The sequence below is a fragment of the Coregonus lavaretus genome, assembly GCF_964263955.1.
Source record: "Coregonus lavaretus genome assembly, chromosome: 15".
Classification (NCBI taxonomy): Eukaryota; Metazoa; Chordata; class Actinopteri; order Salmoniformes; family Salmonidae; genus Coregonus; species Coregonus lavaretus.
Genome location: NC_140002.1, coordinates 14,645,331 through 14,663,818, shown reverse-complemented (window position 1 = coordinate 14,663,818; position 18,488 = coordinate 14,645,331). Strand labels below are relative to the sequence as shown.

Below are 18,488 nucleotides of genomic sequence, written 5' to 3'. Positions count from 1 at the left end.
TTGGGGCTGTTTTTCTGCAAAGGGACCAGGACGACTGATCCGTGTAAAGGAAAGAATGAATGGGGCCATGTATCGTGAGATTTTGAGTGAAAACCTCCTTCCATCAGCAAGGGCATTGAATATGAAACGTGGCTGGGTCTTTCAGCATGACAATGATCCCAAACACACCGCCCGGGCAACGAAGGAGTGGCTTCGTAAGAAGCATTTCAAGGTCCTGGAGTGGCCTAGCCAGTCTCCAGATCTCAACCCCATAGAAAATCTTTGGAGGGAGTTGAAAGTCCGTGTTGCCCAGCGACAGCCCTAAAACATCACTGTTCTAGAGGAGATCTGAATGGAGGAATGGGCCAAAATACCAGCAACAGTGTGTGAAAACCTTGTGAAGACTTACAGAAAACGTTTGACCTGTGTCATTGCCAACAAAGGGCATTTAACAAAGTATTGAGAAACTTTTGTTATTGACCAAACACTTATTTTCCACCATAATTTGCAAATAAATTCATTAAAAATCCTACAATGTGATTTTCAGGAAAAAAAATTTTTATTTTGTCTATCATAGTTGACGTGTACCTATGATGAAAATTACAGGCCTCTCTCATCTTTTTAAGTGGGAGAACTTGCACAATTGGTGGCTGACTAAATACTTTTTTTCCCCACTGTATATATATATATATTCTGATGAGAAGGGATGAGGCATGCATGGAGCATGAGTACATGAGTCATGCAGTTACTGGCAGTTTAACCACGGCTTACAGGCCTACCTCTTAGCCTTAGCAGGTCAATTGGCTGACAATAATCATTGCATGTCAAAACAGTGGAAAACGACATGTTAACATGCCTGGAAGTAGACTGTTAATTTGTTGCCAATTTCAAAACGACACTTCCAGAGGTAAAAGTTCTGTACAGCCTTTTTAACACTCCCAATCTGTTGTGTGTTGCAGGTAATGACGTGGCTCAGGTTTGACCTCGGAGATGCCGAAGAGACGAGACATTCTGGCCATCGTGTTGATCGTGTTGCCTTGGACGCTACTCATCACTGTTTGGCATCAGAGTGCCATCAACCCCTTGCTAGCTGCTCAAAAGGGTAAAATTCGTTCCTCCATTTCCCTAGGGGGGTTTCATGGTTAGTCTCTCTAGTAAAGGAAAACAATTGTTTTGCTTATATCTATGCTTATTTTGGGATGCTCCTCTTAATATAGTACACTTTAGAGACATGATTAAAAAGAACGAAGTCTACACATGTCCCTGATTTTACAGCAGATTTTTTGGGCATTTTTCCCCACTTAACATTTAATGAGAATATGCTTCATTCTCTTTTGCAAGACTTTTAAGACAATGGGCAAATGTTTTTGTTCATAATGAGCTGAAAATCTCACCAGTGTCTGAAGGAAAATGTTATTGTCATTTTGTGAGACCGTGGCATGAGGTCGCGATCAATTTGAGCTCTATCAGAAGAAAATATATGGTCCACATAATTGAATTACACTATATATACAAAAGTATGTGGACACCCCTTTAAATTAGTGGATTCGGCTATTTCAGCCACACATGTTGCTGACAGGTGTATAAAATCGAGCACACAGCCATGCAATCTCCATAGACAAACATTGGCTTGCTATAGCTGCCCCGGTCAATTGTAAGCGCTGTTATTGTGAAGTGGAAACGGCTAGGAGCAACAATGGCTCAGCCGCGAAGTGGTAGGCCACACAAGCTCAAAGAATGGGAGCGCATCAAAATCTGTCCTTCTAGACAATTCTGTCCTTCCAACTTTGTGGCAACAGTTTGGGGAAGACCCTTTCCTGTTTCAGCATGACAATGCCCCAATGCACAAAGCGAGGTCCATACAGAAATGTTTTGTCGAGATCGGTATGGAAGAACTTGACTGGCCTGCACAGAGCCCTGACCTCAACCTCATCGAACACCTTTGGGATGAATTGGAACGCCGACTGCGAGGCAGGCCTAATCGCCCAACATCAGTGCCCGACCTCACTAATGCACTTGTGGCTGAATGGAAGCAAATCCCCGCAGCAAATGTTCCTATATCTAGTGGAAAGCCTTCCCAGAAGAGTGGAGGCTGTTATAGCAGCAAAGGGGGGACCAACTCCATATTAATGCCCATGATTTTGGAATGATATATTCGACAAGCAGGTGTCCACATACTTTTGGTCATGTAGTGTATTTCTCTATTTCTCTATTCACACCTTAAACTGACTCATATTAGTCTGACAACTAATTAATTCCTTTATAAATGAGTGATGAGTATACGAGGAGATTACATGTCACAAGTAGATTACATGTCTAGCAAAAGAGTATGGAGTTAGATTTCAGAATGATACGTTCGTTCAAACCATAACAGATGGCTAAGAAGTGTCCAACTGTACAACTATGTTCAACTATTTGCGCGACTAGATGTTGCCCCTCTCTCCACGAAGGCCATCTTTATGGAAACGTACAGATCCTAAACAGTCTATAATCGTTTATTATACCAACAACACCAGCTTTCTTTCCCTTCTCCTAGATGACAGACATGAGAGTCGGCGAGACTCCCGGAACACCTTCACCCTCAAGAAGCACTGCTCCTCTGAGAACAACAAGGACATTGTGGAGGTGGTGCGCACCGAATACGTCTACAGCCGCCAGCCGCCCTGGTCTGATGTCCTCCCCACCCTCCACGTCGTCACCCCAACCTACAGCCGGCCGGTCCAGAAGGCGGAGCTGACCCGTCTGGCCAACACCTTCCTCCACGTGCCTAACCTGCACTGGATCCTGGTGGAGGACTCTCAGCGACGAACCCCGCTTGTCACCAGGCTTCTCCGGGAAACAAGCCTGAACTACACTCACCTCAACGTGGAGACACCCAGGACCTATAAGCTGCGTGGGGACACAATGGACCCCAGGATACCCCGGGGAACCATGCAGAGGAACCTGGCCCTGCGCTGGCTCCGGGAGACCTTCAGCTCCAACAATAGACACAGCCAGCCAGGTATCGTCTACTTTGCAGATGATGACAACACCTACAGTCTGGAGCTGTTTGAGGAGGTGAGTGGAACAGGGAGAGATGTTGTGCAGTACAGAGTTGTTTCCTCTTGAGTTACCAAAATAGGCAAAATGTGTGGCTTCAGTGCGCACTAACTGTATAATGACATAAAGAACATGAATCCTTACAGTATGCCAGTAGGTAAATGCACAGCCTAAAAACATAGGCATCACTTGACACCTGCCTATTTGTGCATGATAAAATAGCTATTTCCTCAAATAAATTCATAGAATATACTGGAAAATCAATACTTATTGATCACATAGTAATCCTTCTCCAACCAATGGTTCAACCATATAATTACATATAGAACACAATTCTCTATGGGCTCAACCCTCTCTCTCCTTCTTGTGTAGATGCGTTCAACTAGGAAGGTGTCGGTGTGGCCTGTAGCCTTTGTGGGCGGCCTGCGCTACGAGTCCCCTAAGGTCAACACCGTGGGCAAGGTGTATGGATGGAAGACTGTGTTTGACCCCCACCGACCCTTTGCCATAGACATGGCTGGGTTTGCGGTGAACCTCCGCCTCATTCTCTTTAAGCCTCAGGCCTACTTCAAGCTGTGGGGAGTCAAGGGAGGATACCAGGAGAGCAGCTTACTGCGGGAGCTGGTCACCCTCAATGACCTGGAGCCCAAGGCTGCTAATTGCACTAAGGTGAGGATCTGATAGTTGTTCTGTGTGGCTCAGTTGATAGAGCATGGTGCTTGCAACACTATGGTTATGGGTTTGATTCCACCCATAAGAAAACATATGCACTCACTACTGTAAGTTGCTCTGGATAAAAGCGTCTGCTAAATGGCATATACTATTATTATATTAAAGAGGTGTGTTGTGACTGTTGACCAGTACAAGACAAGTAGACAATTATATCGGTTACAGCTGATATTATACTGACGTTGTAATCTTGTTGTAGTGACTTAATTTCAACTAGTTTGGTGCGCTGAGAATGTGGTCGTAACAAATAATGACATGTGTAGTGGTATGCACTGAACAGGAAGTCGCTGAAGCAAACTTTTAGTTGTTATTTTCTACTGTAAATGGAGGAGAATAATGCTCTTACTGTATGGATTTCAATAGGCTTTCAGTCGCTAAGGCCTTTATTCCTCAACATTTTCCACATTTTGCCTCGTGAAATGTACTTCCGATCAAATGCTTTAGAAAATGCATGTTGTTTCATAAACCCATGTGTTTTAGCCCCCTTGCATCTCACCTGTATTCACGCACGCACTCACACACACACACAGTTCCGCACCTTATGTCCCTTCAGCAAATGTTGACCATGTTTGAATATAAGGGTGAAACTAGCAAGTGAATCATTCTTCCGCTCTCTACAACAATACACACACATCTTCAAAGACAAGATAAAAAAAGTTGTTCAAAGATTTGTGCAATCTTTGAAGTGGTAAAGCAATGCTTCAGCTGTACCTTTTCCAACCTTTTCACTTGAACCTCCCCCCAGGTACTTGTATGGCACACTAGGACAGAGAAGCCTGTTCTGGTGAATGAGGGAAAGAAAGGATTTACCGACTCCAACGTGGAGATATGAAACGTCTTCCAACACAGGTAATAAGAAAGCTTTAAAGTGACTGGGATTATGTAAGATTGAAAAATTACTGTACCTTTCCCAAAGTTTTACAACCCTATGTCTGAGGGCCAACCTGTCTTTCTGAGCTTCTGTGAGCTTATTATTATTATTATATTAAAGCATTTAATATTATATTATTATTCGTAGAGTAAAGCTTTGCCGAATCTATCTGAATTTGTATAACAGGGATGTTATGATTTCATTAAATAAAAACTTGACAGATGATCCATACTAAAAAGCTATTTTTATGGTTTAATGTCTATGGTTTCCGGAACCCCTCTTCAAAACCATTTGTCTAAACAATTCTCTCCATGTTTGGTAGTAATGAGAATGTAACGATGAATTCATTTTTTCTTAATTATGTATTTTCTTTGCCCATCTCCTAAGCCCAAATACCATTGAGTTATTACAGGTAATAAATATATGGCTGGGATTCCAAATGGACTGACAAAAGACAAGCTCCAGGCAGGCAGGCAGGATCGGAGTGAAATATGTATTTACAGTAATAGCACTGTAAAGGGAGTCAGACAGCCACCTTGTCTACTACAAGCAGCACACAGCCACGTATCAATACAGGCGTAGAATATCAAAGCATAGATTCATAGAGGATGGTGATACTGTATCTAGCTAAGCGCTTTACTGATGCATCGATGGAAGCTGAACACGTGGAGCTAGCCAGTCGCCAGAGTGCAGCTTAAGACAAAAGACTGTTGGCGGTTCAGACTACTGTCAGCGGTTCATACAGTGGCCAATAAGAAGCATCCTCAACCCAGCCGACACAAACCAACCATCCAATCAACATCCTCAAAACCAGGTACTGGACCAAACATGACCAATCAGGGGCCCCGAATGGCCCTTGTTTACTGGTGATTGGGCTCCCTTTGTCATGGAGCGGACTGTTCTTGGGGTGGATAAAGGGGTCCTTGTCTGACTCGAGTCAGCATTGACTGACAGACTGATCTGGAGAGGACATGAACCCTTCTCACGTCCCACTGTAAAACACTGAGCTATTCAGACAGCTCCGCTCCCTCAAATCACTAATTAGGACACGTCTCACACACACAAACACGTCTCACACACATACACAGATATGTGTGCACAGTGTACACACATACAAATGCCTGTGCACACACACACACACACACACACACATACACACAAACACACACACACACAGACATGCACACACATACATGAGCTGGTGCAACATGCGTGCACGCACATGCACACAGACACAACCATCCATCCACAGAGTAGTCATCAGAATAGTCATCAGAGTAGTCATCAGAATAGTCATCAGAGTAGTCATCAGAATAGTCATCAGAGTAGTCATCAGAGTAGTCATCAGAATAGTCATCAGAGTAGTCATCAGAGTAGTCATCAGAGTAGTCATCAGAGTAGTCATCAGAGTAGTCATCAGAATAGTCATCAGAGTAGTCATCAGAGTAGTCATCAGAGTAGTCATCAGAGTAGTCATCAGAATAGTCATCAGAGTAGTCATCAGAATAGTCATCAGAGTAGTCATCAGAGTAGTCATCAGAGTAGTCATCAGAGTAGTCTGTGTTGCACATTCCACCCAAATACGATGATTTAGCTTAACACCTGTACTGTAATGCCAGTTTTGGTTGTTTGTTGTTTGTTTTTGTCCATTTGCACATGTTTTACTGATCATATAACACTACTGATTATATCAGCACTTTAAGACCAGGCTCTGTTGCCTATGTTCATTTTGGTGTCAAATACTGTATGCATCAAATTGTTTCACGTCTCCAACAGAAATTAGGTGAGGACGTTTGCCAGTGAAACCGTTTTATTTTTTTTAAATGTTACAATGCTAATTTTGTTTTTAGAGCTAGTCAATTAGATATTATTATTTCACAACACACACTACATCATGTACAGTCACAGGATACATGCCAGTAATGGTCTTCCCTTGATACAGTATGTCATTTTCTAAACAGTCTGGACCCCAAACGCTACTTGTTGACCTTTGATTTGATATTCAAAGGTCAACAGAAGGAATACGTCTGCTTTGTAAACAGCCACTGTAATATTTATATGTATATACGATCATAAAAATGTACTCAGTATGTCAGCATCTTTTTGCTTTCCTTGTTTGACATGGTTAATTATTCTTGTTGATATTGTAATTTCTGTTCAAAATCATAGCATTGGTTTTCTTTTTTATAAATGAATCCTATACAGTCCTGGTCTCAGCACATATCTCCCGAGTATCACGGTCTCCCGAGTGGCGCAGTGGTCTAAGGCTCTGCATCGCAGTGCTAGCTGTGCCACTAGAGATCCTGGTTCGAATCCAGGCTCTGTTGTAGCCGGCCGTGACCGCGAGACCCACGGCCCAGCGTCGTCCAGGGTAGGGGAGGGAATGGCTGGCAGGGATGTAGCTCAGTTGGTAGAGCATGGTGTTTGCAACGCCAGGGTTGTGGGTTCGATTCCCACGGGGTTGGCCAGTATGAAAAATAAAAAGATAATGTATGCACTCACTAACTGTAAGTCGCTCTGGATAAGAGCGTCTGCTAAATGACTTAAATATACAGCACACTAACTCATATTTGCCAATATGATGAATGCTAAAATAAAACTGCTGCAGCTCTTGTAGCCTGTCAATCAGTGGTCAGATGATACAGGTATAACATTTTGTTTGGAAGTAAGAGTCACCAGAATGCTATCATTAACATGACATGCCATTTGTTATAACCAAAATACTTGTCATCAAGACACATACAGACGTTGATGACTTGGTTAGTTCCCACAATCATTCCACTTGTTCTCGTTCCTTGATTCAATAAATAAACCACAGTTTGGATTACATTTACGTCAATAAAATGATGAACAATATTCTACTCAAGATGGATACAGTGCCTTGCAAAAGTATTCATCCCCCTTGGCGTTTTTCCTATTTTGTTGCATTACAACCTGTAATTCAAATTATTATTTTTGGGGATTTCATGTCATGGACATACACAAAATAGTCCAAATTGGTGAAGTGAAATGAAAAAAATAACTTGTTTCAAATAATTCTAAAAAATAAATAACAGAAAACTGGTGCGTGCATGTTTTCACCCCCTTTGCTATGAAGCCCCTAAATAAGATCTGGTGCAACCAATTACCTTCAGAAGTCACATAATTAGTTAAATAAAGCCCACCTGTGTGCAATCTAAGTGTCACATGATCTGTCACATGATCTCAGTATATATACACCTGTTCTGAAAGGCCCCAGAGTCTTTCAGAAGCAAGCGGCACCATGAAGACCAAGGAGCTCTCCAAACAGGTCAGGGACAAAGTTGTGGAGAAGTACAGATCAGGGTTGGGTTATAAAAAATTATCAGAAGCTTTGAACATCCCACAGAGCACAATTAAATCCATTATAAAAAAATTGAAAGAATATGGCACCACAACAAACCTGCCAAGAAAGCGCCACCAACCAAAACTCACGGACCAGGCAAGGAGGGCATTAATCAGAGAGGCAACAAAGAGACCAAAGATAACACTGAAGGAGTATCTGTCCATAGGACCACTTTAAGCCATACACTCCACAGAGCTGGGCTTTATGGAAGAGTGGCCAGAAAAAAGCCATTGCTTAAAGAACAAAATAAGCAAACACGTTTGGTGTTCGCCAAAAGCCATGTGGGAGACTCCCCAAACATATGAAAGAAGGTACTCTGGTCAGATGAGACTAAAATTGAGCTTTTTGGCCATCAAGGAAAACGTTATGTCTGGTGCAAACCCAACACCTCTCATCACTCCGAGAACACCATCCGTTTTTCATCGGCAGGGACTGGGAAACTGGTCAGAATTGAAGGAATGATGAATGCCGCTAAATACAGGGAAATTCTTGAGGGAAACCTGTTTCAGTCTTCCAGAGATTTGAGACTGGGACGGAGGTTCACCTTCCAGCAGGACAATGACCCTAAGCATACTGCTAAAGCAACACTCGAGTGGTTAAAGGGGAAACATTTAAATGTCTTGGAATGGCCTAGTCAAAGCCCAGACCTCAATCCAATTGAGAATCTGTGGTATGACTTAAAGATTGCTGTACACCAGCGGAACCCATCCAACTTGAAGGAGCTGGAGCAGTTTTGCCTTGAAGAATGGGCAAAAATCCCAGTGGCTAGATGTGCCAAGCTTATAGAGACATACCCCAAGAGACTTGCAGCTGTAATTGCTGCAAAAGGTGGCGCTACAAAGTCTTGACTTTGGGGTGGTGAATAGTTATGCACGCTCAAGTTTTCTGTTTTTTTGTCTTATTTCTTGTTTGTTTCACAATAAAATATATTTTGTATCTTCAAAGTGGTAGGCATGTTGTGTGAATCAAATGATATAAACCCTCCCAAAATCAATTTTAATTCCAGGTTGTAAGGCAACAAAATAGGAAAAATGCCAAGGGGGGTGAATACTTTCGCAAGCCACTGTAAGGTGAGTTATTCCCATACAATGTACAGCATTTTGGGTCCCAGAGAAAAAACGATTTTAAAAAATAAGATCCATTATCCATTATTATTGTTTATTAAAAGTACAGTAGCTTGGGAATGTAGTTACTGAATGTCCACAGCCATGCCCAGATCAGGAGTCTCCTCAAACGTGATCTTATAGTCAGCTTCCTGCTCTTCAAACACAATCACCTGCATGATGATGATGATCATGATGTTGATGAAGATGATGAAGAAACACATGACGTTAACAGAACGAGACTGTAAGTAAACACAACTTTGTGAACCTAAGACTAAGAACCTAAGAGCATGTTTGATCCCCTTTTAATGTCTTATTATCTTATCATAATGATGCTGACTAAGTGCTTGTAGTGAGTCCTACCTGGTTTACTCCACTGTTGAGAAAAGGTCCTGGGAGGTAGAGTGTTTGCTGTGGGCCAATATACCAGTGGCGCCCCAGGTTCAAACCATTGATGAAGACTACCCCTTTGCCCCAGCCCTGTAAACATTATCATAGGCATTATAACATCATAACTTTACTGTCATCCCATTTTGTTTAAGCCTCATAAATAATTAAAGTGCTTGCTGAAAGCCCCCCCAAATATATTTCAATACCATAAATACTATAAAGACAAGCAAGCACACACATTTTATTCAGGGGATTTTCTAGTTCATTCTTTGAAAATGTATCCATTTACAATTCACTTAGGGGGAATTCAGACCTGAGTTACACGCACGTAAATGGAACTTTATTCCTTTTTATGCACTTTTATCTTTACGCGTATTCTGACCTTGAACTTGAGCGTGAGGAAACGCATGTAAAGGTGGAGATCATAGAAAATTATGGCGGAGGTGTGTCTACAGATACGCCATATTCTGACCATGATTTAATACCCTCACAATTCCACCACCTTTACGCATGAGGAAACCATGAATAAGGTCGAGCACCAGTCGGTTCCAAGTGGAAAAACATCTGCTGTAGAAATAACACCATTCTCCATGCACTATAATGTATAAATTGATAAGAGCTAGGTAAATTAGTTTGGAGAAGGGGATTGTAATTACAAATAGCAATTTTTTTAGATGATATTTACTTATGATCGCTGGAGACAAATGTGAAACCAGTCATATGTAAGCAAACTGAAAATCATATCAACATGATACGTACAGTGCATTCGGAATGTATTCAGACCCCTTGACTTTTTCCACATTTTGTTACGTTACAGCCTTATTCTAAAATTGATTAAATCGTTTTTTTCCCTCATCAGTCTACACACAATACCCCATAATGACAAAACTGGAAATATTACATTTACATAAGTATTCAGACCCTTTACTCAGTACTTTGTTGAAGCACCTTTGGCAGCGATTACAGCCTCGAGTCTTCTTGGGTATGACGCTACAAGCTTGGCACACCTGTATTTGGGGAGTTTCTCCCATTCATCTCTGCAGATCCTCTCAAGCTCTGAATATGCATATATTTAGATGGCTTTCTTTCATTGATCCCTAATATTCTGAACCCGTTATCTCGATATATTATATTGAGTCTATTAAAAAAATTCAAATTAATGGTATACCGTATTTAAAAGGATTAGATAACTGTACTGAAAACCCCATTGAATGAAAACTCCATGAGGAAATCTACTGGCCAGCAAGTGGGAGGGTTTTCAGCGGTTTAATTAAATGTATTCAGTGCGCATAAGGGAGACACTCCCAAAGAGCTCGTTGCGCACCTGCATAAGGTAAGTCTGAATACCAAATACTGAAAAGTGCTTTAATCAAAACGTGTAGGAATGTCACAAATTTCCTAAGTCTGAATCGGTCCCTTAATCACTTGACTTCCCTGCTCCACTAACAAGATAACAAACATACAATAGCATCAGAGAGAAGCACGCACACCAAAGCAGGTGTCACAGCCAAAGTATCACAGTATAATATGACTGTATTTACTCACTGGTAGCTTGACGAAGGTGTCACTTGGATAGCCGTAGGTAAACATTCTTCCCAGGAAGAATCCAGGGAAACTGGGAATGTGTGGAAGGGACTTCCAAGGTGCCTGGTTGAGGCTGAAATAGATATATTACTCAAGGTATAGTCACAAATATATTAATGCCACACTGTCTAATATGTACATGCATACCATCAAAGGGTGGGCCACCAACAGAAATGTGTTCCATGAAATGTTCACATGCAAACATTGGTATGCTTGATTGGTATCTGTAGTGCTCAAGCTCATAAAAATGACTTTTTACGAGCTTGATTGTTTACAAGTACTACAAGTTGAAAATTAAAATATACAAACCTATCAATAAAGCTGGTTTTCATATCCAGACTGTATATGGTGAAGTCCCTCAATGGAGTGTTGTTCAATAGAATGTCACCTACGAGACCTACAATACAACACAGACAATAAAAAGGCATCAAAGCTGAAAAGAAGTACATTGTTACCAGTTTCTGCTACAGTAGGATAATACGATTTAGTTACAGTGTAAAGAGAGGATAGTCAAAATAGATGTGCACCTTTGCGCTGTTTATCTAGACCTTTCCCATAGTGAACTCGTCCACAGTTCTCAACCAGTAAACTCAATGTCCGCTTTCCCTGTAGTTAGAATATTAAATCATTATTTGGCTCTGTTTGGTTGTTGATGATTATGAAAGCTTGAAAAGCTTGTAGGTCCTATTTGAAAGTAGCTTCCAGTAGGCCTCATGTTCATCTTGCAGTACCTTTCCATCAGGCACCGCTAGCTGCAGATTCTGATGCTTGAAAATGCCGATGTAGTGTCTGTCCACAAACACCTAGAAACAAACTTACATCTGTCAAATAAATGCCTTCAAAAGTGTAGTTTCCCAACTTCTGTATCATAAGAGAATCATAAGTGATTTCCACATTAACAGGACCATTTCAATTATAAAATGTGATATAACTGTGTCATAAACTCTATATTTTGAACAAGTCATGGTGTCTATAGGATGTGTAGACCCACCAGGGCTCTGTCCCGTACATTGTCTCCAGACTTGAGGGAGCCTCCGCTGGTTATAATGGTCTCATAGAGGGTATATCCATTGGACTGGCCATTCCCATTGTTCACTGGGAGATTCTCCATGTTGACTGGGGTTGGTGATTTAAATGGCTAGAGAGACAGAAAGAGCCACACACACACACACACACACACACACACACACACACACATGCACAGTCATGAAGCGTACGTTTGGTGTAGAACTGACCCATGCATACTCATATCCACATATACAGTACATACACACATATGCACATATGCACACAGAGGCACAAACGGACCCACACACACACAGACCGACCTACACACGGACCAGCGCCCACACACACAAGCACACGCGCACACACACAAACACACATACACACACATACATGCACACGCACACTCACCTCCCCAGCGAAGCTCAAGGCATCCCACAGAGAGAGGTGCTGGTACATGATGGCTGGCTCATACCTCTCCTTCCAACGCAGGGCCGGCATATCAGGGAGCTTCTCACCTCCGACACACAAGGCCAAGGGAGTCATCAGACAATGAGGTCACACACAATCTCCCTTACACTTTTAGGGCAGTATTCCAGACTCAGATTACAGTAAAACTAACCCTGGATTTAAACATTTTCAATGGGGATTCTCTATTGGTCCTGGAAACCAGCCCTTAAAGTTGACAAAAGTCGGGCTATTTAATTATTATTTTTAAGTTTAGTGATCAACTTACTGTGGTACTGACTGAATAGATCCCTGAGAAGGTGATACTTTGGTGTGTATTCCCCCGATTCGGACAGAGGTGCATCATAATCTGGATGACAGCAATCATCAGTGGGGAGTGGGGACAGGGAAGATCTCTCATGACATGTTGGTCCACACTGCCACTCATTGGTGGCAATGTGTAATACAAGATAATACAAAACAAAACTAAATTGTGAGAGGAAACTTCAAAACACATTGCCACTAGTGTAAATTGGAATGCTGCTAAAAAGTGGAATAAATATCTGGATAAGATACCATAGCTTGTGATTAGTGCCTTGTAGATTGGATTGATCAGTGCTCCGCTCATGAAACCAAAGTTAGTCCCTCCGTGGAACATGTACAGGTTAATGGACATGCCGCGTCTCAGAATCTCCCGCACAGCAGAAACCATATCTGACAAACAAAGAGATCATTCATGTTTATCGCAGATATCTAGCAATTTAATAACTGACATTTTGGAGAAGCATGTTAATGACAGGCACAAAAATATGTTGATGAATAGCAGCTTCAGAAAAACTCCACAGTCTGAAAAATGTGTACAACTGCAGAATAAGCTAAAGGAATATTAGTCATTTCATTGACTGCTACTTTTAAGTCATTGCGGAATCCTGCATATACTGGAAAGATGAAGGTAAACACATGGAAAGAGGTTCAGGACAGGGAGAAACGGAGGGACCATTTGGAGGACTTATGCGTCATTAGTCACGACAAAGCCTAAGTAAGTAAGTAAGCTTAAAAATACAACCCTACCCTCTTGGGCGAGGACATGGTGGAGGTCTCCCCATGCATCAAACCAGCCTGTCCAGTACTCCATCACCATCATGGGGCTATTAGGCTGCCGTGCATAAATACACAGTCCACAACTTACACATGATCAATACAGACTGCTATCATTTTAATTGGTGGCCAATGTATAAATACTTTGCTGATCTTCCTAATAAACTTTGTTCAGCATTTGTTGAAAATGTTCAAGTATGAAGATGAGGAGCAAGTGGAGAGAATGGGTTGTACCTGAATAGCATTCAAATACTTGATGTCGCCCTGATTCAGTTTCTGTAGATTCACTGTTCTGATGACTAGAAGATAGGTTGGAATTAAAGGAATATACTGTAAAATGACTGCAGAACTTTGATCAGTGAATGTGGACACAAGGACGGTGTAAAATAAGGACACTGTAAGTGTGTCTGCTGTAATGATAAACTGTACCTCCAGTCACACCCCCTTCCTTTAACCCCTCATGGTTATCTGACGTCAGTAAGAGCTCATTGATTCCTCTGGACTTTAGAGCCTATGAAGAAACACAGTAGTGAGCACCAACACTGGACATGACCCATACATTATAAAACCTAATTGGATAATGCCATACATTCTGTAATTACATTATTTGTGTGTGTGTGTGTGTGTGTGTGTGTGTGTGTGTGTGTGTGTGTGTGTGTGTGCATGTGTGTTTACCTCCTTGATGAAAGGCATGTAAGTGTTATCCATTGCAAATGATCCATATTCATTTTCCAACTGTACAGCAATGATGGGCCCTCCTTTCTTGAACTGAAAAAACAAAAAATACATTTTCAAATGATATAGGACAATTCTACAGCTAATGTATTCTATAGCTATAGCTTTGGTTTGGCTACAGCCAGGTTATATTCGAATAGGAACCAAATAATGACCTGTAGAGGAACCATTTTTGGAATGAGCTTGTCAAAGAACGTATTGACTGCCTCAGCAAATCCTGGGTGAGTAGTCCTCAACCTCATACTCCCGTCACGAAGAAGCCAACTTAACCGAGGGAAGAAGAGAGAGTGGAAAAGTAGTATTAGAACTGCCAGGGAGAAAGAGAATTGGGGGTGTTGTAGTCAGTTAAACTCACTGTTCATGAAACTGTTGAGTCATATTCCCAGGAGGACAGAAAGCTAGAAGACAGCCAATCCGCCCCTCCCTGGGGTATAGTATAAGTTGTTTACCCTGGTTCCCATAGTCACATATTACAATCAAAATGGCACCTTGTGTTGCTAGATCAAGTGGCCTCTGTGCAAAACACATTTACACGCTCCGACCTCCTTATTACATTTACTGAGGAATGTTGCCTCAGAAATGTCCTGACTCTTAAGAGCAGACAATTCAACAGTAAAGTAGTGTAGGGCAGAGTCTCCTATTCAAAATGGATGGCTCCGTTGGCCTCGATTCCACCAAACTCCAAATGCGGTGGTTTAAAAATGGAAGGTCAGACAGACAGAAAAACAGGCAAACATACAAATAGATAGACAGACAGCTGACTGACCTCGGCAGCCCTCCTAGGTCCAGCTCAGAGCAAATGTACGGCCCTGGACGCAGGATCACCCAGAGTCCTACCTCAGCAGCCAGGTTAATGTAGGCTCTGGGAAAACAAGACACAGGGACATCACTCCGAACCAAAGTTTGTCAGTTGTTTTCAGACATAAAAATGAGTCCACTTCTGGACTGAGGTCTGATTTTGGAGTGTAAGTTTCACTTGAGTGTCAGATATGCAAATATTCTCTATGAGTGTGAACTATAGACATATAAAATTGGTGTGAACCCAAGTCCCCTGGAAACATGGGAATCATGTGACCTGACCTCAGTGCCATTAATTGCACAGCAAGTGCTGTTGTTGTGAAGATGCATTTGGGCTGTTGTCAGGATAGTGCATCTGCTACTCACTCCCATGAGCATGGCAGCTCGGGTAATAACGACACCTGATGCCAAATGATGTAAAAGGAAATTCCCAATGCGTTTCAGTCATTTGAGTATTAATGCCAGGGGGATAGATAAGATGCAAGACAATTATTTGTGTTTGTATAGAGCAATGGAAAGCTGCAAACGTTCAACTATAAATGATGAAGAGGAGGAACAGGAGGGGTCCTTACTCTAAATCCAACTCTGTTTGAAAGTGAAAAACCCCTCTCTCTGGCTGATGTAAGCTCCATGGTACATCTCTGCAAGAGAAACAGGATGCTCCTCATTATCGCACAACAAATGACCAGGGTCATGAACTATTACAACACACACATACACACACACACACACACACACACTACATACGCCCACACACATAACATGCGCACACATGCAAACTGATGGCATACACACCCACACACACACACACAACTCACACACACACACACACACACATGCACACTGACGCTACACACACACACACACACACACTTTCACACTCACCACATACACTGCTGTTACTGTCTATTATCTATCCTGTTGCCTAGTCACTTTACCCCTACCTACAGTATATGTACATGGCTACCTCAATAACCTTGTACCCCTGCACATCGACTTTGTACTGGTACTCCCTGAATATAGCCATGTTATTTTGACTCTTTATTGTTATTCGTTATTCACTGTGTATTTATTCCTCAGGTTACTATTTCTATACCTTTAACTCTGCATTGTTTGAAAAGGACCCGTAAGGAAGCATTTCTCTGTTAGTCTACACCTGTTGTTTACGAAGCGTGTGACAAATAAAATTAGATTTTATTTTATTAATAACTATTATACTGTAGGCTTAAGTTACGACCAAATTGGAACCCTATTAACTATAGTGCACTACTTTTGACCAGGGCCCATAGGGCTCTGGTCAAAAGTAGTGCTCTATGAATAGCATGCCATTTCAGATGCAGGTCAAAAGTAGTGGACTTTATGGGGAATAGGGTGCCATTTTTGCCTGAGTGATTGTATGCTACATACGTAGTGAGGGTGTTGATGCCACAAGCCTTCATTTTCATCAGGCGGTCCCTCCAGTAGGCTCTAGGGACCCGAAAGTAGTGGACGGATCCCCCCAGAATACGGAAAGGTTCTCCCTCCAAGGTGAACTGGGATGAGTTGGCACTCAAGCCTACTCTCCTGCTCATTCTCCTGCCACCGGGCGCAGTACTAGACAAGAATCAGCCATGCCACATTGATTTGGGTCAATAAACATTGAACAATACAGGTCACACAAGTAGCACTCCTTTCTAGGCTACTCCTAGTCATAGCCTTGTGCTTGGAGAGGTTGTGTAATTCCAGATGGGACCTAGTCCTCCTGTCTTATAAATGGATAATATGGATAAAAGCAGTTATTTTTGTGTTATCAGCTATCAAGAAATGATATGTATGAAACCACACACAATTGTATTAATCCTTTTTACATACTGGATAGAGAAGGGCACTGTGTGAGAGTACAAGTACTTCAGAGTAGGGCTATTCATTGAACTGAAGACAAAACGTTTATTTTAGTCATTCAATTCATGCTCTTAAAAACATTTCAAGGTACACTAAAACATGCCATAGAATGAATAATAAGTAAATTATTATTATCTTACTTACCCCAGGTACTGGTACATGATGAAGACAACAATGCTCAAACAGAGAAGTGCATAATATATTTTGTGGGCTTTCCTTATTCTTAGAACAACCATCTGTTAATGGTAAATAGATATGTTAATCTGTTTATCTGTTGATAGACAGTACTTAATTCATAGAAATGAAACTCTTTCCAATGACAAACACATCTAATCTGCTCGGATCTGCTGGGGAAAATGAAGCTAGGAGGATCACTGCAACTCCCTTAGGATAGATAGAGTATAGCCTATTAAGCATCGCACCGCCCAGAAAGGGTGTGTTTGTGTGAGTGTGTGAGAGAGAGAGAGACTCTTTGAGACAAAATAAATACATTGAGACATTTTCACGTCATAAATTGATAGCCTATCAAAGTGAAATGCTGAAGAATTTCAAATGCTAAAGTATTTATGGGACATTATTAATTTCCATATTAAGAAGCGTGGTTGGGGTAATGTAGTCAGTCGTCGGTGTGGTAAATGTTTGCAAGATGAAGGAAGCATGGAGAGGTGCGAAGGAACAGAAGGGTTTTGGAGAACAGCCATCAGGGCTCTGCTCTGCAAGCAATACAGTGGATGAAGGCGCGGCAAGAGCGCGGTGAACGGATAGATGTGATTATAGACAGCGAGGAAGAAGAAGAGCTGAGTGTAGTGGGAAGATGTATGTTGAGGAAGAATGGCATCAGACATGATAAAGAAGAATCTGGACCAGTAGGAGTTAAATTTTTGGAGAAAGTGGACCCTTGCCTTTTGGCTGATCTATTTGTTGTTTCAGGGTGGGTGAGAAAGGAGTTGGGGGCAGTTGAATCAGTGAAGGTAACCTGTAGTGGACTTGTGATATTTGTTTATGTTTCTTGTGATCAGAGGGAGCAGGTGCTCCGTGTCACGCAACTTGGGTCAAGATCTGTTTCTTGCTCTTAGGAACATGGCATCATCAAAAGGAGTAGCGTTAAGTGTGGAGGTGGAGCAATTTAAGTAGAAATTTCCTGGTGTTTGTGATGCCCGCCGTTTGGTGCGACGTAGAACCAGTGGATTTTGAGTCAGAGTCTCTACCAGACAAAGTCATGTCAGGATATACCAGTTATCCTGTTAGAGCTTTTGTGCAGAATCCACTGCACTGTTTCATGGTCATTTTGCAGCAGTGTGTGGGAAGGAGATTCCAAGATGTGGGAAGTGTGCAGGAGGGCATGGGACAGAGGATTGTGTAGTTTCGGTGGATAAAGTTGTGTGTGTTAACTGCAGGGGTGCTCATGTTGCTGGGGATCGGAAGTGTCTGGTGTGAGAGAGGCAGGTTGAAGTGGCCAGAGTCA

At 41.9% G+C, this 18,488-nt stretch overlaps 2 protein-coding genes across 4 annotated transcripts; one reads left to right on the top strand and one right to left on the bottom strand.

Annotated features, from left to right (window-relative positions):
* Positions 1-969: 969 nt before the first annotated feature.
* On the top strand, positions 970-4,579 carry LOC311142557 (galactosylgalactosylxylosylprotein 3-beta-glucuronosyltransferase 1-like; the record flags this gene model as incomplete). 3 transcript variants are annotated; one of them, XM_084178235.1, is made up of 4 exons in its annotated part: positions 970-1,081; positions 2,516-3,036; positions 3,391-3,687; positions 4,493-4,579. In XM_084178235.1, the coding sequence occupies 4 exons, from the start codon at positions 970-972 to the stop codon at positions 4,577-4,579; spliced, it is 1,017 nt and encodes a 338-aa protein (XP_084034361.1). The 3 variants fall into 3 exon arrangements, with proteins under 3 accessions (XP_084034361.1, XP_084034360.1, XP_084034359.1); XM_084178234.1 differs by having other exon boundaries at positions 970-1,090; XM_084178233.1 differs by having other exon boundaries at positions 970-1,120.
* Positions 4,580-9,171: 4,592 nt separating this feature from the next.
* Positions 9,172-17,259, bottom strand: LOC311142284 (beta-galactosidase-1-like protein 2; the record flags this gene model as incomplete). The annotated part of the gene is made up of 19 exons (XM_084177907.1): positions 9,172-9,258; positions 9,449-9,565; positions 11,021-11,132; positions 11,369-11,456; positions 11,587-11,665; positions 11,791-11,862; positions 12,051-12,197; positions 12,476-12,582; positions 12,801-12,881; positions 13,088-13,225; positions 13,583-13,667; positions 13,844-13,908; positions 14,039-14,120; positions 14,285-14,377; positions 14,500-14,608; positions 15,111-15,206; positions 15,715-15,783; positions 16,550-16,735; positions 17,168-17,259. The coding sequence occupies 19 exons, from the start codon at positions 17,257-17,259 to the stop codon at positions 9,172-9,174; spliced, it is 1,905 nt and encodes a 634-aa protein (XP_084034033.1).
* Between the last annotated feature and the right edge of the window lie 1,229 nt (positions 17,260-18,488).